Genomic DNA, 23,586 nt, shown 5'->3' on the forward strand with positions numbered 1-23,586 from the left:
TACTTCAAATGTTCATGACTACATGTTTTCAATTCTGTAGGACTCAAAGAAATTCCAGAGAAAAAGAAACTAAACATTTATTTCTTATGGAAATACAAAATGGGATTTTGTGATAGCTTATATGCTTATATAACATCATATACAAAAGTATAAAAAACATAATTGGTAGTAACAATATGGTAACAGAAAATAAAGTACAATGTAAACAGTTCATATATATATGTGCATACATGACGCCTGCGCCAAAACATAGGAATAAAGAAAAATTTTAAAAATAATCAATTGCTCTGCCACCAAATGTATGAAAAAAACAAACATGAAGGTTATTATGTAGTAGAAAGGCTTTTGACTGTGTGTGGGTTCTTCCTACCACCACATATCATCAGTGTGTGATAGCTAAGCAATCCAGGAGTTATTTTTTACACTTTACCAATGTTTCTATTAATGTGGCACATTTAAACTACAATCTTATAGTTGTAGTTCAGTTAAAGTTCCTATGATTCCCAGAATGCATTTTACCAAAGGCAAGACAGTCCATGTAATTTTGGGCCAAGGAGTGTCGCAACCCCTCATTAAAACAAGATGTCTATTTGTAGCCTGGTCACATCTAACCCCTGTCTCACATGGAAACAGTTATTGAAATGCTGCCGAAACTTGGTGAAATACAGACATACACTGTAAAAAAAAAGTTATGTAAAAAGTTTAGAAAAAAACATAAGCTTAAGGCAACTGTCTTCACTAAACAGTTCAGTTTTGAATTAGACTCAAACTCCAAGGGCTTTGAAATAAACAAACGTATCCCAACCTACAATCTTTTATTACTTTGAGTTTCAGAGACACAAATAATCTGTATTTAAAAATTCAGAGTGAGCTGTGAACCCAACTTATTTACACTTAATTATTTGGGTGCTTGAAAATGAAATGGTTGCCTCTGAAAATATTAAATTTTTAACCATTAATCATTTAATTTCTATTCGCTTATTCAACAATTTTAAAACTATATTTTTTTGTTTCTAAAACTCAAAGACTCCACGTTTTCTAACAATAATAGTAAGTTATCTTAACAATAGACAAAACCTAGGAGTTTGATTCAAAACTAAAAAAAAAAAATAGTGAAGCCAGCTGCCTTGAAATTGTGAGCTTTATCACTTTTTCTCCCCTTTTTTATACAGTGTAGACAGCCGTTTAGTTGAAATGCAGCTTGGTTTAGTTTGGACTTTTTACATAAACGTATTCATTTGATCACCAAATTACTGAAATTACTGAGCTGACATTAACCAGTGTTAAAGCACGGTCATGTCAGCTGATGGTTAAAGCTATGAACACATACAGTACAAATTCAATTTTAAAAAAAACAAAGTGAATGAATGGGATGTAAGGTAATTTACCAAAAGCTTTGTTTATCCTCGTACGTATGGTGGCTGGAGCTCTGGTGACCAAAATAACCAAAAAAACAAGAGACAGGAACACAGAAAAGTTTGATTTAACTGTCCAATCTTATTGAGTCCATTGTGTTGTAACGCTCTGTGACATAAGGTCAGAGGACTCAGCGGCTGGTTCTCCTCCATGACCAAGGCCCAAAGCTAAGTGCTGCTGGTTGGATGCTGCTTCTTCTCAACTGTAAACTGCAGAAAGACGCCACACCTTCACTTGGCCTCCAGCTGCTGCAGCAGGGGGTTCACCTCGCTCTCCGGAGTTTTGACGCTATCTGTCCTGACGATACATGTGGGGCGATGGCGGTTGAGCATGAGGATCAGCTGCTGTCGTTCGAGCTTCAGCTCCTCGATCTGGGCTTTAAGGTCAGAGTTTAACATCTCTAGTCTCTCTGATTCCTGTCAAGAGGATGGAGGGAAAAGGACGTTTTAAAGCGGAGGGGACTAACACGAAGCACTGATGATGTTTTTACAATAAATAAGATAAATGTGAGAGTTTGAACTGAAGACAAAGTGATGACGAAGGTGTGTCTCACCTTTTGTAGATAATCTGTCCTCTCTTTCTTTTTGTTTCGACATCGAGCTGCAGCCACTTTGTTTTTCTCTCGCCTTCGTTTCCTCCTCTCTTCCTCTTCATCTCTCTAAACAACAGCCGAAGAAAAAGGCTTGAGGTTAAGTTGTGATGGAGTTTGTTGGACACTGTCATCTGACCATATTGGCAGCATGCTTTGGCCATACTGCTGTCATGTACTGCCTCATTATCATTATGCATAAAATTAATGCTGAGCTAAATAAATAACAAGCAGTGTTCTTTTATTTTTCGACAAACTTTGCATGCATGTTAATCTGTCTCTTTCAGTCTAACTCTTAGTGACTCATTAAGTTTATTCTTGTCTGGCTACTTGCATTTCTTTGTCTGTTTGCATCTGACTGCTTGCTTGATGTATTTTTTAATGGTTAGCTGTGAATTTAATGAAGCAAACGTGAAATCCTCTCAATTAAACCTGAGACGTTTTTTAAAGTTAAACTGCAAGTACAGAGTCGTGGCTGTCCACATGATATACAACTACTAATGCAATAAAAACATCTGTGTGTGTTCTCTAATGGTCTGAAAACGTTTTATTCCACAAGTGATGCAGTGTTTAACTTTAGTAAGACATAACGGAGCCTGTACAAAAGATGTTTGGATAGGAGCACAAATCACCAAAAAAGGCCACAATTAAAATTCTTTTGTTGTCACAACATGGTCATGTTGGGCCTTAAGACAAACCTTGACATGTTTCAGCATCAAGAAACCAAAGAGTTTTGACTCCCTGACAAAGGCTTGATGCCAAAATGTGTCAGTTTGTTTGTTTTAAGGTCAAACATGACCATGTCCTGTCAATAAAGGCATTTTTTCATATTATCATTTTACAATTTACACTTTTCAGAAACACACATCAATTTTTATACCATGAGGACAGCTATCTCTGATGGTAAAATCAATTTGTAAAATGAAACGTTACTTATTTTACATTTTATTCCCAGCATTCCCATTCTCAACATAGATACAAGCATTTTGTTGAGCTTTTTGCTTGTTGATAGTGATAGTGGATAAGACACACATCTCTTACATAATTCTAGTGTAGCAGAGAAGGTCATATAAATAATACGATTACATGGTTTTGTTAAATATTTGATTCTGAATCAATTACAACCTTCTAAGGTCTGTTTTTCTGAAAAACAGGGGGTTGTTATGAATAACAGCCTGTTGCTATGGACACATTTCTTATCATAAATCCTGGGGGAGCAATAAAATCCATTTTAAATCAATAAAATCATTTTTAAATTATATTTTGGGTCAGATTATTGATTTAAGTAAGTAGCCGTGTAATGATAATAATGTGAAAATGTACAGTGAGCCAGTCATTATTGCGAATTAAATCCCGAGGGTCAATTGAGACCCCGCTTTATATTCAGGCCCTGTATCACCTTGTCGGGGTTTATTTTGCCATAATGACCTGCTCTCTGTACATTATCCCATACATAACTTTATATGAAGTCCTGTACTACGGTAGCACTATTCCAGTCCATTAGTCATTTCCTGTCTAACATTTATCCTTTCTTTGTGATGACTCACTCATTGAAGTCCAAACCAAACGATCATTTGTAGTGCTGCTAGTATCACTACGACCAGTAGCTCAAGAGAGCTGAAGATTTGTCTCAATGAGTAATACTTGTCACACTGATCATGTTTTTCCCTTGACATTTATAGTGGAAAGACTCAGCAGCATACTGTATTCAACAACAGTAATTTGTTCCGCTATGTCCACTAGGTGGACCTGTTGATTAAGATATGACACAAAGCTGTAATTGCAAAGGTGCTTTTGTTTCAAGCAAATCTGTTTACAGTATATGAAGCACATTTTACAGTAGTTACACTTGAATCCATGTGATAAATTTGAAATACAGTATTTGGATCGTTGCATATGTACTTTTCACTATGAGTAATTTCCCATTCAGCAGTTTAGAAAAAGGCATGTAAAAACTCAAAAATGTACTTCTTACAGTTACATGGTCAGTGTAAAATTCAGTGTTTTACCTCTGTTTTGATCACCAGGGGCCTCTTCCCCAGGCTGTCCAGGAAGTGCAGAGGTGACAGCATTGTGCCGAACTCCTGGAAGTCACCAAATTTGAGCTTGTCAGTCAGCGTGGTGGCAGAGATCCCAGCCAGTGGGCCCAGACTGGGCAGGGAGCCTGCTGTCACAGAGGGATCTGGGATTTGTCCTGGCATCGTGTCAGACTCGGTCGTGACCACAGCTAGGAGGCAGAGGGAGAAAACGGCAGACATGCTCAGACTACAACTAAACCGGATCAATGAAAAACACATAAAACTCTGTCTGCTCTGCCTGTTATAGCACATGCCGGGCCTTACTTAATGGTATGAGGGTAGAAAAGTCATTTACATTAACAGATTAGAAAGCAAACATATACTGTATGTGAGTGCTTCATTTGACCTACAGTCTGTTACAGGGCTTCAAGAAGGCGTTTGCCTGAGGTGCACTGTTCCTCTCTAGCAGCCAGACTAGCCAAACTATGATGAATTGCTGGTCTGTTGTAGGAGCCGGATGCTGAGGCTGCTCTCATTAGGGTATTTTATTATTTTGCTTCTTTTGCTGGAATGAGTACACTACCATTTGCAAAGATCTTGGCATAAATTTACCACATTTAATCCCCAGAGGCCAAAAGAAAGATGTACAAGAGTGCACAAAGCAGACTCAGACAAATTCCTCCTTTATTTCAAGGAAAGCTGAGTGCAGCCATTGCCAAGAAATATCCGTTAACTGTGGTTTCCTCCTTATGTCCACTTACTGTCAGGGGAGTAGAACGTGGCTGCCAAAGATTCTGCATAATGTGGTCAAGTTTGACCCCAAATTTAACTTGTTTTCTTTTGTTTAGCCAAATGAAAAATATGAAGATAAAGATGACATTATTTACTTCTAATGCAGATTTTCATTACAGTATGTTTTGTCTAGCACCAGCAAATGGCCTAATTTGAAAAGATGCTGAACATGAACATTTAAATATATCGAAGATAATGAGAGAGGTGTGTGAGCGAAGCCAGCCAAAGACACAGGAAATTACTACAACAACTCAGCAAATTTCCAAGCCACATGATGCAGCCAAAAACTATACTATCTGAGGTCAACTACTCAGAGGCCTTTAGCCCACACTCCAGGAATAAACGGGCAATAATCTGATGTAAATGTCACGGTAGGAAAAAGCCACCATGCTTCTTATCATGTGAGAAGACTGCTCTACGAGAATTTGAAGGGAAGAGTTTACGTATGCTAATTATGCAAACAATAACTAGCTATGTAGAGAACATGAAGTTAAAGGTGACATGAGAAAAGAACACGAGGGTAACTTTCAATTTTTACACTTCCCCAAACTACAGGTCAGAAAAAGTGGAACTCTGCAGGGTAGGATTTACCACATGATAGCCATGTGAAAAATTCTTCTTAAAAACTGCAGTTGTGGCAGAAGTACTCAGATCCTTTTAATAACAGTTACAGTATAAATGCCACAGTGAAAGTCCTAAATTCAAATATTTATTTATGTAAAATTACAGAAGTAAGTCAGCAATATGTAACTAAAGTGTCAAAACTACTCGTAATGAAGAATGGCACCTTTCAAATTGTTATATAATCACAGATTATCATATTCTATTTTCATCACTGACAACACACGTAACAACACTTTAGTGTTGTAGTGCGTCAAGGTGGAACCAATTTCAGACACTTCCTATACTACTAAGTAGAGTGGTAGTTAGTACCGCATCATATTTTTTTTACTACTAAGATGAATATAGTGGGGTAAAAAGTACAATATATCCCTCTGAAATGTAGTGGAGTACAAGTATAAAGTACCCCCAGAATAGATATATTCAAGTACCTCAAAACTGTACAGTAGTGGAGACCAGGGGCAAATATAACATGTTTTTACATTTTCATTTATAACTCACAGACTATTTGAAATACACTACTCACCTTTTGATATAAGAAACGTGTATGTGCACTAATTAATAATACAATTTATATATTTTCACTAATGAGGATAAGACTAAGACCTGATGGGGGCAATTGCAACACTGAAAAAAAAGTCATTTTAACCCACTGCATCACATATGAAAGCACAACTAAAAGTAATCACATTCCTGCTGTAATATCTAATGTTATTTTTTAGTATATGGTTTAAATTCTTTTAGATGTCAGGCATCATATGCTTTCAAAGCATTAGTCTGTTTTTGCAGAAGATTAGACAACTACTTTAGAGGATTTTAATTGTTTGAATTAAGGTAAAGTAATATTACATTTAAATTTAGTTCAATATGCTCATTTAAAAACAGAAAAGTTTGTCATTACAGATAAATAAAGTGCGTACATTGAACCAGGCTTGGGGGCAAGTGTACAATTGTTACAATTGCCCCTGATCTTGCAGCCATGATTAAATCTTGTATGCCAGCGAGCAACACCTGTATTATAATAGTTTGTTCCTGTTAATTTGTATCCAATAAGAAACAGACAAAATAGACTTACAAAAAATGCAAATATAAATTCACAGCCATCTAAACTAGACAGCAGAGGAAAACTACAGGACATTCAAAAAGTAACTTTCAGTTTTTGTTGAAAGTTTCTGTCGAGGTGAAATGACCCTGCTCCTTATAGTGAGAGACGCCTCCAGTGCATGTGCAGAGTACATGCCAACACTCCAGCCTGATTTTGATCAGAGGAATTTAGTGTGGTAAAAGGCCTTCTGTTACAATTGCCCCCGGTCTCCCCTACATGAGTAAGTTGACATAGTTTACATTCCACCATTGACCAAACTGGTAAAACTGAAGTAATCTGTTATTACAGCATTAGAAATCTGGCTGGAAATTTTCACAAAAACACTAAGCAAAGCACAAGAAAAACCTACCTTAATACAAGCATACAATATGTATCCACTTAAATGTATTATGGTCCACAGTGTAGGTGTGATTAAAACAGTTGTTAAACACCCTCTTATAATGGTAACTTTCTATACAACTGAACATCCAAAAAAACAAAAAACAAGAAAACAATTATTTTCCACTGATTACACTGGGTTATATCATGACTTTTACATGACAAAACTCCAGTTTAGTTTATGATGCATATACAGTTGAGGAGTATGTGTGTCGTGCTCTTAAAAGAACTACACTATGTTGCAGCATGCATACTGAAGCCATTGGTCAACTTGAAAGCGGAAGTTTTTCTTCAGTGCGGCATTTATCTTACGTAACTTTGTCTTGCCATCAGAGAGCTGCAGTGATAAAATGTTACGGCTTTTCGCTCGCAACGGGTTTCGCTTTTGATAAACCTGCGTTTTAGGAATCCATGCACAATGTGAAGGATAGACAGCACTAAAGAAGAACATTTTGTTCTGAATTGTGCACGCCGAGGTGCTTCCATGTAAGAGGAGCATGCAAACAAAGAAAATGATCTTTCTGCAGCATGCTCCATAAGATGTCAGCTCTACTTTGAACACCATAAAAACAAGAAAACTCAGAGTCTGCATTGAATAAAAGCTAAAACATCACTGTCCTGCTAACTGCCTGCTCACAAACTATGCTCGTTATGACCTATGCGTGGCGCGCCAATAAAGCTGTTTAGTATGTAAAAAATGATCCAGTCCTCGACTTATGAAGTTTTGTGTACCGACCTGACTTTGATCCCAGGTGCAACAAATGTCCTTTCTTCTGGTCAGCCGAGGGTCGAGAGTAGATTTTAAAAAGTGGAAATCGTTGCATCAGCCCGACTTTAAACGTGATCCCAATCTGGGAGGATTTGGGAATGCGGAACTTAGGCTATGCCAGCCAAACGTAAGCAGGGATATAAAAAAGTACATAGTGGGGGCAGAAGTGGGGAAGTCGCACCGCTCCTCCCATAAAGAAACACTGTGGCTGCATACTGCAACGACACTGTGGCTCAGATGGAGGCCTGCACTGGAAATACAACACAACCACAACCACCGCCATTTACAGTGAACCCCCCAACAAAAAAGTCTCAAATATTTGAATTTGTGCTTATGAAAAAAAAAGGAATGAAGGAATTCCATGAAAATAAAAAGAAAACAGTTTGCCTTACTTTCTAGATTTATAACCTTATCATTTAAATTTATGGAAATAATATATAAACAGTGTGTCTAAAATTCCGTATGAACATGCTAAATAGTAGGCAAAAAAGTATGTAATTTTTTTAGTATGTCCAGAAACTTAGTATGAAACCTATTGTATGCAAGATGCATACTATTTCTGTATACAAGCAGTGACCCATAAATATGCTGCCATAAATATCCCACAATGCAATGCAGTAGTGACGACAACAACAACAATAACATAATGGACAAAGTTAGACTGCAATCAAGTCAGCACTGGCACTTCAATTTAAATCTAAGAAAGGTTTCACTTAGCTCAGCACATCCAAAAAAGATACATACTCCTTTTTACTTATACAAAGGTATGTTGACATACATTTTCTGTGTATGAAGTGCAGAGTACGTAATTTCAGACACAGCGAAAGTAACATCCAAGCCAAAAATGAAATGTTTTCATACTGATTAAGATATTAATAAAGGGCTTCACATTAATTCAAGAAAAAAAAGATGGCACTGTTTTTTCTGAATTAACAAGAACATTTTTCACAAAAAATCTGCTGCTTTTTTGAATTAATTACTTTTTTTCATGTAAAAACAAAGCTAATTCAAAACAATGGGGCAAAATTCATTCTCTGAAGTGAAAGCAAAACACTTCTGTAAGAAATACATTTCAGTAGATAAACAGATTGCAAACAACAGCCAGAACACCACTCTGAATGAATTTATTGTAATTATTCAGCAGCATAGATAAGCAATCAATGCTCATTTCACTTATTTTTAAATTTAACAAATAAGTCAAAATCTGAAAGGTAAAAAAATAAATCATAAGTTACATCTTGATAAGATATATAGTACTGTAATATAGCACTGGATGTTTTCATGGAAAACTTTCAATGAGGTCAAACCACAGTCGATGACATTGAGGTATGCAGGTACTTAACATGGATGAATATGTAAATACAACATTTACAGCAATCAATAACACTATTAACAACAAAACACAAAACCATACTGTAACATTAAATTCCACATTACATCTTAGATCTAGTAACAGATCAGATATATAGAAGCTTTTGAAAAGTATTTGGAATTTCTCAGCATGCGTTTTTAAAATCAAAACTGTACTTCAGTTCATACCCTCCTGTTAAAGTAAAAGCCATGCTTTTAGCTACATCACTCTGTTGGCTATGTATCTGGAGAAGGTTTATATGTTTGTTTAGTCACACACAAGACATTTCATGAATGTGTTCCTTGAAGTGTTACAGCATACTGTGGCATATGTTGTTGGTATCATTTCAAAGTCAGGAACCTGCAGGACAGAAAAGACCAGAGAGATCAGACAGATCACTTCCATCTGTACATTATAAGGCGAGGAGAGTTGGAGAATTGAGGATGTCAACTGATTCGGCTTTGCCCCCTCCACCTTTATGGCCGTCTAGTCCCTCTGTGAGAGAGTCCAGCTCGGGACACGAAAATGTGAACACAGACAGGTAGCTGCTGCAGGTGGGGGTGGAGGTCACCACGGGAGTGCTGAGAGGCTCCAGGTCGCTGGAGACGGACTTGTACAGGGTCTCCCAGTCCGAGACCCCAAGAGAACTGCTCAGATCTATGTCTGGCACTGATCGAGCCGTCTCCATGGGGGTTTTCTCCTCCAAGCTGGGTAGCATATTCTCCAGTAGCCCATCCTTAATGTCCAGAGAGGGCTCGAGATCGCAGATGTTGATTTCAGCGCTGGCACAGAGCAAGATATTGGAGTTCCCAGAGATGGCTGTGGACGGATCACTGGGGATGTCCATGTCCTGGAGCGAGGGAGCTTCCTGGGTGCCATCCTCTGGAAGCCTGTCCTCGTCTGGACTGGGCGGCAGCTCTGGGGACCCCGTGGGCCCCTGGAAAATAGACTCCAGCTCTTCTGACAGCTGGCACACTGGTTTATGTGTGGCAAGGATGAATTCAAGCCGTTCTTTCTCTTTGAGGAGGTTGGCTATCTCCGTCTCCAGGGCTGCTTTCTCCTCCTCCAGCTTGTCTGTCTCCTTCAGATAGATCGACATCCAGAATCATCCACATTGGAACACACACACACAAACAGTGGGTGCAAATGACAGCTGAGTAAATGCATCACTGTTTACTTACAGCTTGCAGTGTGTCCGTGAGTTCCCTCCGTCTGTTGCGACACTTTGCTGCGGCCATTTTATTCCTCTCCCTCCTTATCCTCTTCTTCTCTTCCTCCTCTGGAGACAGCTGGGACGCAAAAGAAATAATTCAGTTATTGCCTTGACGAATCCAGCCATTTCATCCCCTAATCCGCTACATCCGTTGCCAATTCACCCTCTGAAGAATGGCAAAAGCATGTTTCGCTGCAATGCGTCTAAAAATAGACCATTGTTGCAGACTTGCTGTGACCTGAATATAAATTGACTGCCTAAGGAAGGCACACTGCCAGCACACAGCACCAGAGGAGCATGCACAATAGCACTGTTGCACACAAGGAATTCAGACTGGCATATGTAAATTTAATTTACTTGAGCAAGCCTACCTGCTCTGTTTTCCCCTTTCTGACAGCATTTTTTCCCTTATTCCCGCCCTCTTTGGGTGTTGCCTGGTGAGAGCTTTGTGGTTCATTGGCTTGCTTGCTACCCAGAGACGGGGAGACAGATGTAATAATCGTAGGCTGGACCATCCACTGGAAATCTGGGGTAGAGGAAATTGCAGTGACTGTTGGAACAAACGGAGTGTCTTGAACGCTCATGTCTTCGCAGAGCTCCTGAAAAAATGGAAATAATCGACAATGAGGACTTCAATGAGATATGTTTTTAAAATAAATACATTAGTAGTGTCAGGTCACTGTGATGACAAGCATCAATTAAACCTACAAATCATATTTTTTGAGTGTCAAACAGAGGATAGCATGCATGTGATAGGTTTTCTTGAAATATACCCGACCAGAAATAGCCTTCTCTGGATCAATATTTGACTTTATCATTGTTTCTGACGTCAACACTGACGCAGAGATGCTGTGGAGTCTCCTGAATGGATTTATTTTTCTCAATGAACCGCTGCATCGACACGCTCGCATTTGGTCCCAGGACGTCGGAATCATAACAAGGCGAACAACACTGCTATTTTCTCTCATTTCCATCTGATTTAATCTTTGGTCTGAATATTCATCAAATGCAGCGAAAATTATGATTAAAACAAATTAAGCGCAGCCAGTTAATTAAAATCTTATCAATAACCTCCCCCTCCCCCCACCGTGAAGATAAAAAGGCATCAGTACTCTCAGTCTAATAAAAAAGAGGTGTTTAATCTGCTTGAGTGCCTGCAGGGCTGCATGCTAAATATAAGATCATCAACAAAGCCGTTCATACCTTTGCATTGCTCTCTGAGGAGGAAACTGGAGAGCTCGCCTCCTCTTCTGGCGTCTTCTGGCAGAGTGTCCCGACAGGAGACTCAGTCCGGCAGGTGGGAGAGACTGGATCCATGTCAGGCCGTCAGGTTGTTATAAAATATCACGAAGAAGAAAAAAAACAAAACAAGAGTCCTGATCAATGACAAATGTGACTCCTTGGCCTTCCGCCGGGCAGAGCGGCTCGGGTCTTTTCTCCAGGTATATACCTGGTAACTGGACGACTAGAATGCAAGCCCCTCCTTTTATGCTCCGCTAGAATTTTATGAATGAACTAAGACTGTACCATCCGCCAAAGGGGGGAGGGGGGACAGACTGACGGCCACAAAGGCCTACATTTCGGGGAAAAACAGCATTATTTTGACATTTCTCAGCTTGTATATTTCCTCCGTTAATAACATCTATGCATTTTTTTTGTTATAGTGGGTCAAAACAAAGCCTACACAAACACGCGAGAGAACCAAAGAGCAATTTTCACTTCCATTCACAAATATCGGCTTCATATGAAGGCGATGTGGGGTGAAAAACGTGAGCCTATTTATAAATACACATATGTAACCATTTCATGAGCGATGGAAACTTGATGTTCTGGTGCATTCATTTAATCAAGGGTAAAAAGGCACTCAGGCCATTAAGAATATATAAATAGCCGAAAATACCCTGTGTTTTTGTTTAATAATAACGCAAAAGACAATTTATTGCAGTGTCGACCAACGCATTTTGCACGATAATTTCAAAAATATGTCGACTACAGCTTACAATTTTACTCCACTCACTAAAAAATTAATATAATCTCGTCTTTTATATCCAATGAGACATGCTTTATATTTTCTAATTTAACCGTGTGACAGACCTCTGGGTAAGCGCAGCACTCTGGGACTGCCTTTTCCACAGATAAGAATCGAGAGCTGTTAGCAGACATAATGAAATGATGCTGAATTGTTTACTTGGGGAGGAGGTGGTGGTGGTGGTGTTGGTGGGGGTGAGGAGGAGAGGCCGCACATGTGGGGGGGCGGAGAAGTCACGTGACTCGACCCGGAACTGGAGGGTGGAGATGAGGCGAACGAAGGGGAGGAGGGCGGGGGCTGCACTTGTCAGGAGCAGCATCATCCCTCTTCACTCCCATCACAACAAGGGACTGGTGGGTTGCATGTCTAGACTTTGTCGTTTCCTTGCTGATACCTGTCATTAAGACTTTATGTCTGCTATTTAATTCTACATCATGTAAAAAAAAAAAACAAAAAAAAAAACTACTTATTACTGTAGTATCTGACAGTGTTGCTTAAGTTTTTTTTTGTCTAAGGTTTAAATTCTTTTAGATGTGAGGCATTGTAGACATTCAATACAAATGTCAGTTTATATTTTTGGAGAAGACTGGCCAACTATTGTAGTAATAATTACTTAATTTGAGTTCAAAGTAATTTTACATTCAAATGAAATATGTCAACAGAGATAAACAAGGTGCTTACATTGGGCCATGTGGCTTGGGGGCAATAGCAGCGTTATAACTGCCAAATGCCGCATGTGCCATTCAATAGGCAGACAGAGAATCCTGCTGAGCATGTGCAGATCATCACTAAAGCTTGTTTCTGATTGAAGGAACTGAGTGTGTTACAATTAAGCCTGGTCTCCCCTACTAATATCACTCTAAAAATAATCCACTACAAGTAAAAGTCCTGTATTCAAAACCCTACTTAAATAAAAGTATGCAAGTATTATCATAAAACTTTAAAATATCAAAAGTAAAAGTACTAATTGTGCAGGTTAATGTTCCTTGTCAGTGTTGTACTATTATATCTGGTGTCATTTGATTAATATTGTTGCTAAATTAACGTGTATGTTGCATATTGCTGCTATAGATGTTTAAGGTTGAACTAATTTTAACTACTTTATATACTGTTGGATACTTTAATCTACAGCTATGCATTATATTCTATAACACATGTCAAACTAACGGCCTGAGAGCTGAATCTAGCCTGACACCTCATTTTATGTGTTTAAGAGCTTCCAAAGAATATAATTGTATTGCTGTATTATGAAAGTACAATGTCCATAAACTTAACATGACATTATACCTATATCCTAATTTGGTTATCTGCAGTTTTGAACAATGAAGGCATGTAGCTGCTAGATATCAATATACACTATGTCCAAGAAAAGGAAAGTGGGAAGACAATTTAATGAAAGTTGGGAAAATGAATACGTTTGTGCTTAATCGAGTCAAGCCGATATGCCACCTTTTGTAACTTTTTAAATAATCATTGTTGTAAACTTTTAAGTCTGCCTGGCTATTTTTTCCCTAGACTTATGCTTTCTTATGCTTTATTACTAAAAACAATGATAATCTTATACATAAGCAATTTTGCAAATTGTTAACAAGTAGATATATTTTTACAGTTTTATATTCACAGCCATAATGCTGATGTGGCCCAAGATGAAATTGAGTTCTATAAGATCATCATATGTTTGTGGTGTCTGTGTCCTGTGAGAAACACGCATCTCTAAAAAGTAAACTTTTCAAGAGCTCACAAAAACTGCCCTGTTTCCAGCTTTGTGACAATGTACTTTCCAGGAAGTCTGTGAGGCTTTTTAAAGAGTTTTTTTTTTCTACACCTTAAGAAGTTTATTACAAACATTAGAAATCAACATGTTTGGAGATACGGGCTTTTCACTGGACAGGAAGGGTATGATAAATTGTAATCTGAAAAGTAACTAGTAACTAAAGCTGCCAAAATAAATGGGGTGGAGTAAAAAGTATCTGAGATTCAGTGGAGTCAAAGTATGAAGTTACACAAAATAGAAATACTCAAGTGTAAATACCTCAAATTTGTACTTAAGTGCAGTACGTGAGTAAATACAATTAATTACATTCTACCACCACATTTATGTAAATGGTCCGATTTGTTTACTGGGGAAAAAGGGTGAAATCAAGCTTTAATTTTGCAGGGGGCATTTGATAGAGTGGGGCAATAAAGCATGAAGTATCTCTCTTTTCGTAATTTGAGAATTGGGGGTGTGGGTAACTGTCAGAAATTAAATACAAAAACAGTTGTTTTATTTTTTTTTTAATTCCTTCATTCTGATAGAACAGTCTAATGCAATATGCCGCCCCACATCTTGCCTGGTCTCAAATCAAGATATTAGTATAATATTGATTTATCATCCACCTGCTTTACTCCAAAGGACTTAATGGGCCCAGTGCCCCACTTTGAATACAATGAGTTGATAAATGAGAGAAAGTTCTTGCCTGGTTCCTGATCAAACCACCCACTCCACTGAGTTGATTTCTCTGGAATATGGAAATGGAGTTGACAATTCAGTCTGATATCAGGCAAAAATAGCTCCACACCCCTCTGTTAACTTTTCCTCAGATTCTTTTGGCCATATGTTGTACACCAAGGAGATAACCACAATAGGAAAAAAAAGAAAATAAGGACCAGTCTGAAGTTTGCATCTACTGCAGATCCCCAACTAGCGAGTACACGCATGATGAACTTTGTGACAGCAGTAAGAAGGGTGATGCAGAGATCACAGCATCTAAGCATGTTTGATAAATATTACTCTTTAAACCCCTTTGTCAGATTAAAAAAGCAGACAAACTGACCCCCCTTGAGTTGAAACTGAGACATGTTGAGCACCTCTCCAAGTCCATTGCAGATGATTTTGACTACTTGAAGAGATGGGGGCAAGGGATGGGATACACAAATAGTAAATGATTAGAGCAATATCTTCAGTGTGTATGTAAATCACCACTTAGAGAAAATTGCAGCTATGCCATTTAAATTTTCCAGCATTTTTCTCTTTTGGCCACATCCCTATGTATGATGTCATAGCAGATGTTTTGCCTTTAAAGGGACAGTTTGGATTTTTTTGAAGTAGGTTTGTATGAGGTACTTAGTCATAGTCAGTGTATTACCCACAGTAGATGGCAGTTGGCATGTGCCTAGTTCGGAGAAGCAGCAGGAGTACTATCATCTGTCAGGCAGTCTTTTCAGTTAAGAAATCACTGTTATATAAGCCAAATATCACTCTCTCCAAAGCAACATGACTCCTTTGGCAAAAACATTTTACTTCGCAGAACATGGGAGCTGCTGGTTGATTCCAAGCTCAATCTGTTAGTTTGTTTGTGTTATTCTGTGACTTGGGAGTTAGTCCAGATTCACTTTAGTTACACAGCAACACTAACAAACTAACCAATCAAGGCAGCAGTGTGTCTGAAACTATCAAGTTGACCAAAGTGTAAAAGATACATTTACCTGCTATTCCCCATCTTAAACAGTTTCTACCAATACAAATGCTGGTCTTCAGCATCATCTTCTGAGTGCACTGGCCATGATGAACGTTTTCTATTTGAGACAATTCTTCAAGACAAAGAATCATCCAGTGGACTGCATGTTTGGGAGCATTTACATACTCGCTACAATGTGCCTTTTGCTTTTTTTTTTTTTGATGCATTGTATTTCAAACATTTTTGTTTGTTTTATTATTTCCTCTTCTTTCTTCACTTTTTCTCTTTCTTACAAAACTACATGTCTCTGAGATGTGTCTTCCTATAAATGTACTATTGTATTAGTATAAAACAAAATGTTTCAGCCACAGGGCTTTGAGGCAATTTGAGCCATTTAATAAGGGAATTCTTATAAGTTACATGAAGATACATAAAGTTAAGAAGTACACAAAAATAAATACACGCCCTCTTATCTATTTCCATATAGTTCCCACGCTTTATACATTCTTCTCAGCTTTCGGAGGTTGGGTTTCTGTAATTCCTGAAAAGACAAGAATGCTTAGTCACCATCAGAATGCTGCACTGTAAAATGTCTTGAATTCAATGTTTAATGCAAAGTCAGATGTGCTACTCCAGTCTGGTACCTCCTGGTCTTTGTCCAAATGGAGGATGTCTACGAGGGGAGCAATGGATGGACGGCCATGGGCACACTGGAAGGGCAGCTGGCAGGAGGACAAGCACGCCACCAAGCTGTGGCATTCGTCTCTACTCAGGCTGTCATTGAATTTGACGGCACCTGTTTATTGCATACATGTGTGCATGTGATTTGTATTAAGTTTTCAGTATGAAACTGTAATTTATTGAAGTACTGAAAAAAGACTAAAGGACTAAAGGATGGACAGAAGTAATTTAACCTTACCATGGCATGCCAGGGAGGCTAACACCTTCAGCACAGTGAGAGGTAGAGTTCCTCTCACTGTACCAGTTGAGCGGAGTAACTAAGACAAAAAATAAGAAACACTACATGTTAACCCTTTATTATGTAATAAGATACTTTCTCCCAACAAAACTGTTTAGAGGTTAGAAAGACAGTTTGGAGCTTACCTCAATCTGCTCTCGGAGATACTCCTAATGTGTGATTACAGAGAAAAGGCAAAATTTTAGACATGAGGGGATAAAACTGTCAGCAAAATCGTCTTTACTGGTGAAGTATGTCTACATATACAAGGAATTTGACAGCAGTTTTTCCATTGCTCTCAGTGTACTTACAAAGGAACAGAATAGACATAACAGCTAAGAACAAGGACAACAAGGCTGAACAAATAAAGTTAGAGAGCAGACAAAACTGTTATGTCCACAATAAATTAAAAAACAGGTGTATACTTGGAGTGTTATACCAATATGGCGACATACCAATACTGATGATAACTGAGATGTTTAATAATGAAATATTGATATCATGTTAATAATACACATATGATAGCATTGTTAGACCTTCTGGAGCTTTTGTTTATCAATTTATCGGGTTGCCTTTTTACTATCCATTAAGTATAATGCCACTTTTTGTGCACTTTTGTACAGTTATGTTTATAGATGTTCTCTCTACCTCCCTAAACTCGTATTCTGAGAGTATTTGATTTGCCAAAAGGACACAAAAGAGACAATAAACAAAGTCAAAGATGAATTTGAATAACAGTATTAAGATTATTCTCTTGTTTCAGTTTTTCAACAGATAATGCGATAATATCATTAATTCTTTTAGTCTTTGTGTACATAGTGTATACATAAATAGATCAATTAAACAAATACAACACATGGTCCTCATATGGAGGTTTAAGAGGTCTTACCTCAACAACAGGCTTGATAACAGATGGTCTTCCCCGCCTGAGCTCATTATTCTCCTTTTCCACAAAGCACAGTGGTACTTTTCCTACAAAGACTTGTGGCTCCTCTGCCTGTGAGAACTTCACTTCCAAACCCAAACTCCGCAAATGTGACTGGCAAGACCTGGAAAGAGGAAGGGTCAGAAAACACTGTTCAACAATAATGCCAATGTAATAATGTAATGTCATCACACAAAAGTAAAAAACACTAGTATATCCTTCATAACACCTTCACTGACATATCAGCATCAGACATCGCCAAACAATTTACTATATATGCATTTTTTCTCTCCTAAAAAATCATTTCTATCTTTACCACAAGGACCATTCATGTTTTGTAAACCATGCTCATATGGAAAAACACACCTGAGCAGCCGTAGCTCTTCTTCTGTTATACTGATCTGAAGCGGCGGCACAATGTTTGACGAGCATAGACGTCTCTTCCCTGGTACATCTGGGTCATCCTCATAGGAATCTATGATAGGACATACAGTTATCAGTGCAGTATCACATGAATGTCCCAACAACAGTACTATTAATTTTACATTTAATTCGCAATAGTAATACAATGCATTGTGTGTGTTTTTGTTTTTTTTTTACCTGCAACTAGATTTTCAAGTCGAACTCTCTCGTGTGCAGCATGCTGATCCACCAGCACCAGAAGGTTTCCTAGGATTTCAATATAAAATCATGAGATGCCGATAAAACAACAAGTGACAAAATGGTGACATCCCTGTCAATTAGGGCTACAACTAACCAGTATTTTCATTATCAATTAATCTGTCAACAATTTTCTGAAGTGGTTGTTTAGTCCATAAAATATGTGAAAACTGTGAAAACCGCTGTTTCCCAAAGCCAAGGCCAGGTCCTAAAATGTCTTGTTTAATCCACAAGAACACAAAGATGTTCAGTTTACTGTCACAGACTAGAAAAGCATCCAGAAAATACGCACAATTGAGAAGCTGAAATCAGAGATTTTGAACATTTTTTCTTAAAAAAAAAAAAAGATTAAGAAAAACAAACAAACAAAAAAAAAAAACAGTTGGGTATCATTTTAAAAGCTGACAATTAATCCATTAGTTGACTAATCATTGCAGCTCTACTATACCTTCAGTTTCAGTAAGTGATGCAGGCTCTTCATCTCTTGTATTGATAAGGCACGCAAGGAACTTCTTATCCACTTGATGAATAACCTATACGATAATTAAGAAGTGATAATAAAATAAATGGTTGAAGCATTATAGAGTTACGTTTTGCAGGAACATTCAAACAAAACCAAAAAAGAAATTTACCTTCATTGAGTGAATCATGGCTTTAGAAAAACGGTATGGAAACAGGATGTTGTGAATCTTAACAACCAGTCCATCAGCTTGCCCTCGTGATATGTCCACACCTACCTGTCGGCACACAAGAGTTCATAATACATCATTAAAACAGCATAAGAATCCAACTGAAATTTAAAGTTGTATTTGTATTAAGACCTTAAACTATAGAACAGAAAAAAGCAAGTAGTAAACACGTAAATATTTGCAATGTTACAAGACAAAGACAAAGTTAACAAACAAGTGTTTACCATAGGAGGTCGGACAAACACAGGGTTATTCCATTTTGAGTACAATGAGGTAAGTGAGTTGGAGGTCTTCCCATTGTCATCTGAAAGACAGACAAGATCTTACATGAACACAAACAAGCCAGGATTTATTGTGTATATTTTGTGTGCTAAGCACCCTACAGTTTATAGCAGTGATACTCAACTTGTGGCATGATAGGGTTCCCGGAAGCCCGCCGACCAATTTCTAATTCACAATGAAAATAAACTGATTCATATTTGGATTTTTTTTGTTTGTTTATACCCAAGCACGATAAATATCAAGGCCGATAATATTGGCTATATTAATATCAGATTTGACAGATTATGGCATTGTTATTATTAACAATTTATTATCATACGTTATTTTGCCTAATCCTTAGACAAAATGTCTATGCTCTTCACAAATATACTCTAAAAGCTAGAATATATTTGTTAAGTTTTTGATGGACTAGAAAAACTACACAAATATTTGAGGAGCCAAAACTGGTCTTTGTTTTTGTTGTTATAATGATGTCAGTTAGGCCACTGAATATTAAGTCACCCGTCTTTGATCATTTAATCTTAGCCTTTCAAAACCTCAGGCATGCATAAACTGCAGGCTATATTAACTTCTTTTTAAAATACAAAAATGTGAAATTATTATTGGCGTTGGCCACATGAAGCAGGTAATTATTGGTATCAGCTGAAAAAATCCATAACATGCATCCCAATTTATACCAATTAGTAAATGTACAATAAGGTCCTTTGGCTGTTGCATATTAGCCTAATTCTGTCCCTGTTATGAGCAGTTCATGTTTATAGCTCATGTTTAGAAATTATTCCAGGATCTGACTGCATGATGGGAGAGGTCCCAGCTATGTTTAATGTATGTTAAATGCATATAAATTATTAAATGTAACCAATGCATTTACAACTAAATTTCAGTTGCAGCTATTAAATGCAGTAAAATACCTGATTTATCTGTCATATAGGTCTAGTGTCAATCCTTGTACCAAGTTAATTTAGTTAGTAAGTGAGTAAATTTAACAATAAAGAATTTCAAAGACGGGCTTTTTAATGTTTATATGATAAATATTATTGCGGCTTGTTTATTAGCTGTTAATAACCTCCTGTTATTTTGCAAAAGTCCCACTCAGGCAAAGCAAGTTGAGTGTCCCTGCACTGATGTCTACAGTCTGATCTGTCTGTGAGGTACCTCCTTCTTCAAGCCCTGAGCTAATCACTCTGTCTGTCCTGGATTTGGGTAGGAAAGGCAACACTAGATTCACCTGAAATGGGTAACATCTGTATTCCATCCCTACAGTTTAAGGAAGAGGAACAACAGGGACAGTGAAGGTATCCTTGGTTACTATCATGCCAACATAAACTGTTGATGAGCACAGAAGGGCTCAAAATAACTCACCCATTTCAGAGATGACACTAACTGCCATATTGGTGACATCAGACGTACAGCGCACTTGTGTGTCTTCAGTAGGTGGTTCCTCATATCGGCTGAGCCCAGTCATTTTGTTGACATACACCGTCTTTCCTACAGATGTGTCGTAGTGATGAAACCAGTTCCCTGATGCTGAAGCCTCTTCCCTCTCAGCCAGCTGAGGATTTCTACTGCAACCTGGGACTGGCTCAGGATTCAGTGCAGTGTCACAGTCATTCCCATTGTTATTGCCGTCTTGGATGACATTACTGCCTCTACTGAGACAAGTACTGCCCTGTGAGACAGTCCTGGACAGCTGTGGTAATACTTTTGAATTGTCTGTCCTGTGCTGTTTCAAATGGCAGAGTTTAGCTGCCAAAGATGTTTTGCTTCTATTCTGTGCTGAGACTGGTTTTAACTGGGTAAAAAGTGAGAGGGCTGGTGGGCTTTGGAGTCTGCCCTGTGTCTCATCTTTTTCTCTAACATCACAATCTGGATGATCTTTCTGGCAAACCAACAAATTCTGGGTATTCAAAACAAATCTGTCTGTCTGAGGGACACTAGCAGAATTCTCTTGATGCATCTCTTGAGAGGATAATTTCAGTTCATCAGATTTACCATATTCTCTTCTAAACTTCTCAAGAGATCCAGACGCCTTACTTAAAGACAGCTTTTGACCTGTTACAATTCTGGGAATCTTTAACGGAAAGATAGGAGCAAAGTCTTTGCATAGTTTCTGACAAGCTCTGTCATGGCCTGCATCCAGAGAGATTTTGCGCTTTGACCCAAAGGATCTCTCCTCACATTTTTGTGCTAAAATTTTCTGCTGTAATACTGACTTGTTGATTTGGGATGGGTCCTGAGGCTGCAGACTTTCATGAATGTATGGATCAGACAGACTGATCTTTCTGTTACTTACTAAAGTCTGTCCATGTTCTCGTGTACCCTGGCAGTCAGGTAGTATTTGCTCATTACTATTTAAATCAGGCTGAATTTGTTGAGCGTTACTGGTTGAGATATTATTACTTAATCTCATCTTCTCTTTTGAAAGTTCCAGTTTATCACTCTCTAGTTGTCTGACTGAACTTGACAAACATAAAATTTGAGAAACAACATCAGCTTCACTTAATGTTGGCTTCTCTTTTTCCATCATATTATTATCAAACATTGGCTCCAGCTGCTCATCTCTACATTCTTCATTTATGATTCCTTCACTTTTTATCTTTTCCAACTCATCTGAAGTTATTGCTTTCTTTCCTGATGGTTCAATCTCCTCTTTACACTCTATCAAAGCAGACTCCTGGCAAATGCTGCCCTCACAGTTATCGTTGCGCTTCCGATGAACAGGTTCAGATGCCAGTTTCATTCCAATACTGCATTCTAGCGCGGTACCACTGTTAGTTCCTTGGCCTTCACTGTCATTGTTGCCCCCCTCTTGGTCTGCACTGTGAGTGCTAAAGAATTTAGAGGATACATGATCCAAGTCATCTTGAGAAATCACAGCCACCAACTTCTCCCTGCTCATGAACGCTTTCACTGCCTCCTCTACACAGAGCAAAATTCCATCCCAATCTTTGAACTCTATTAGAGTTTTGGCTGGCTCGAGACATATGTCGTACTCTGAGTAAGAGCATTTGATATTTATGATGTACACTCCATGCAGATCTTGGCTTCGTTTGTGCTTTGGACTCCTGATGGCAAGCTGCCCCTCTGGACTGTCGTGTTTCTGATTGAAAGAGCTCACCCTGCGTAGGAGAAAGTTCAGCAGCTTGTGTATGCGTGTTTTCAGGAGCAGTCGATCATTTATGTACAGAAACTGTAAGCTGTTGTTGTAGTGGCCTTCTCTGCCAATGTAACCAGTCACTTCAAACAGTCCATGTGTGTGGCTGATTTCTCTAAGCTTCTGTGCTCGACTGAGGCTGTGTATCTGAACAAACCTGTGATAGGTGTTTCTAGCTTTAGGAAGCTGCACCATCATGGCTCCTGTGCAGTCATTCTTCAGGGTGAAAGACACTGAAGGATGCATCAGAGAAATAGCCTCTATTCTGTATCTGATCCTCTCACCCTCCAGGACAGTATCCATCCTCTTCCTCCGGACTGGCATGTTGTGGAAAAAGTTACAAATGATTACAGTTGTCCCTGCTGAAGGTCGTGAAGTCTCTGCTTCAAATACATCCATCCCTTTGCCATCCTTGAAGATTTTGGAATGAGTTTTCACTGATGATCTGGTACGAGATGAGATTTCAACAAGTGTGGCTAAAGAAACTACACTTGCCAAGGCTTCTCCTCTGAAACCATACCACCTGAGGTTGTCCAGGTCTTTAACAGAGCTGCACTTGCTTGTGTAGTATCTGTTTCCCACGCACTCCATGTCCTCAGCATTCATCCCAGTGCCGTTGTCGATTACTTGAACTTTGAACGCTTCTATGTCCATCCTGACTCCCACACAGGTCGCTTCGGCATCGATGCTGTTTAGGATTAGCTCCTCCACGCACTGCTGAAGGGAGGGAATGGCGACACCGGAGCGAAGTTTCCCCTGAACCTCTTCTGGCAAACACTTGATCATGGTGGGGGTTGTTTTAAATTCAGTCCTCTTAGTATGTCCACCCCATTTCAGTCTCTTACCTGACTTGGCTGCATTATGAAGAGAGCAATTGAGCCGTTATTAACTAAAGTCCAGCAACGTTAGCAACATTAGCTTAGCGCTAGCTAGTCCCATAAGTTCTGATGTTGACTTTTTGACCGCGGCATTTTTAAAAAAGCCAGGTTAACTCAGCTCGTAAAACTGGACAATTAACCACCGGACTACACGCTAAAATTAACTGTAACTTCTGTTTACACCCAACGTGAAACAAGAAGAGATTATCTTAACAGCTAACAGCCGACAGTGCCATCGTCTGGTGTGAAGGACCTACGTTGTCTCCGGTCGTCTTCTTCTTCTTCTGGTCGATGTCATAGCGCAACCAGCTGTTGATGT

General features: G+C 38.6%; 3 protein-coding genes across 5 annotated transcripts; all 3 read right to left on the reverse strand.

The window, feature by feature from the left end:
• Positions 1 to 1,077: 1,077 nt before the first annotated feature.
• LOC146310661 (jun dimerization protein 2-like) lies at positions 1,078 to 7,858 on the reverse strand. The gene is made up of 4 exons (XM_084743149.1): positions 7,656 to 7,858; positions 4,015 to 4,232; positions 1,970 to 2,074; positions 1,078 to 1,832 (listed from the first exon to the last, which is right to left on the reverse strand). The coding sequence occupies exons 1-4, from the start codon at positions 7,741 to 7,743 to the stop codon at positions 1,647 to 1,649; spliced, it is 597 nt and encodes a 198-aa protein (XP_084599275.1). The 5' UTR covers positions 7,744 to 7,858; the 3' UTR covers positions 1,078 to 1,646.
• A 939-nt stretch (positions 7,859 to 8,797) lies between these two features.
• Positions 8,798 to 12,420, reverse strand: fosaa (Fos proto-oncogene, AP-1 transcription factor subunit a). Of its 2 annotated transcripts, none has more exons than XM_084742992.1 (4): positions 11,456 to 12,420; positions 10,624 to 10,851; positions 10,221 to 10,328; positions 8,798 to 10,120 (listed from the first exon to the last, which is right to left on the reverse strand). In XM_084742992.1, exons 1-4 carry the CDS (start codon positions 11,567 to 11,569, stop codon positions 9,452 to 9,454), a joined length of 1,119 nt encoding a protein of 372 aa, XP_084599118.1. In that variant the 5' UTR covers positions 11,570 to 12,420; the 3' UTR covers positions 8,798 to 9,451. The 2 variants fall into 2 exon arrangements, with proteins under 2 accessions (XP_084599118.1, XP_084599119.1); XM_084742993.1 differs by lacking the exon at positions 11,456 to 12,420 and adding an exon at positions 11,063 to 11,164.
• Positions 12,421 to 16,095: 3,675 nt separating this feature from the next.
• mlh3 (mutL homolog 3 (E. coli)) lies at positions 16,096 to 23,533 on the reverse strand. 2 transcript variants are annotated; one of them, XM_084742825.1, is made up of 12 exons: positions 20,598 to 23,533; positions 20,391 to 20,492; positions 19,178 to 19,257; positions 18,897 to 19,001; positions 18,713 to 18,797; positions 18,205 to 18,273; positions 17,971 to 18,079; positions 17,569 to 17,728; positions 16,826 to 16,849; positions 16,641 to 16,719; positions 16,366 to 16,517; positions 16,096 to 16,262 (listed from the first exon to the last, which is right to left on the reverse strand). In XM_084742825.1, the coding sequence occupies exons 1-12, from the start codon at positions 23,173 to 23,175 to the stop codon at positions 16,191 to 16,193; spliced, it is 3,615 nt and encodes a 1,204-aa protein (XP_084598951.1). In that variant the 5' UTR covers positions 23,176 to 23,533; the 3' UTR covers positions 16,096 to 16,190. The 2 variants fall into 2 exon arrangements, with proteins under 2 accessions (XP_084598951.1, XP_084598952.1); XM_084742826.1 differs by lacking the exon at positions 20,391 to 20,492.
• Between the last annotated feature and the right edge of the window lie 53 nt (positions 23,534 to 23,586).

Source organism: Lutjanus erythropterus, chromosome 18 (assembly GCF_056507025.1).
Source record: "Lutjanus erythropterus isolate fLutEry1 chromosome 18, fLutEry1.hap2, whole genome shotgun sequence".
In the NCBI taxonomy this organism is placed as follows: Eukaryota; Metazoa; Chordata; class Actinopteri; order Lutjaniformes; family Lutjanidae; genus Lutjanus; species Lutjanus erythropterus.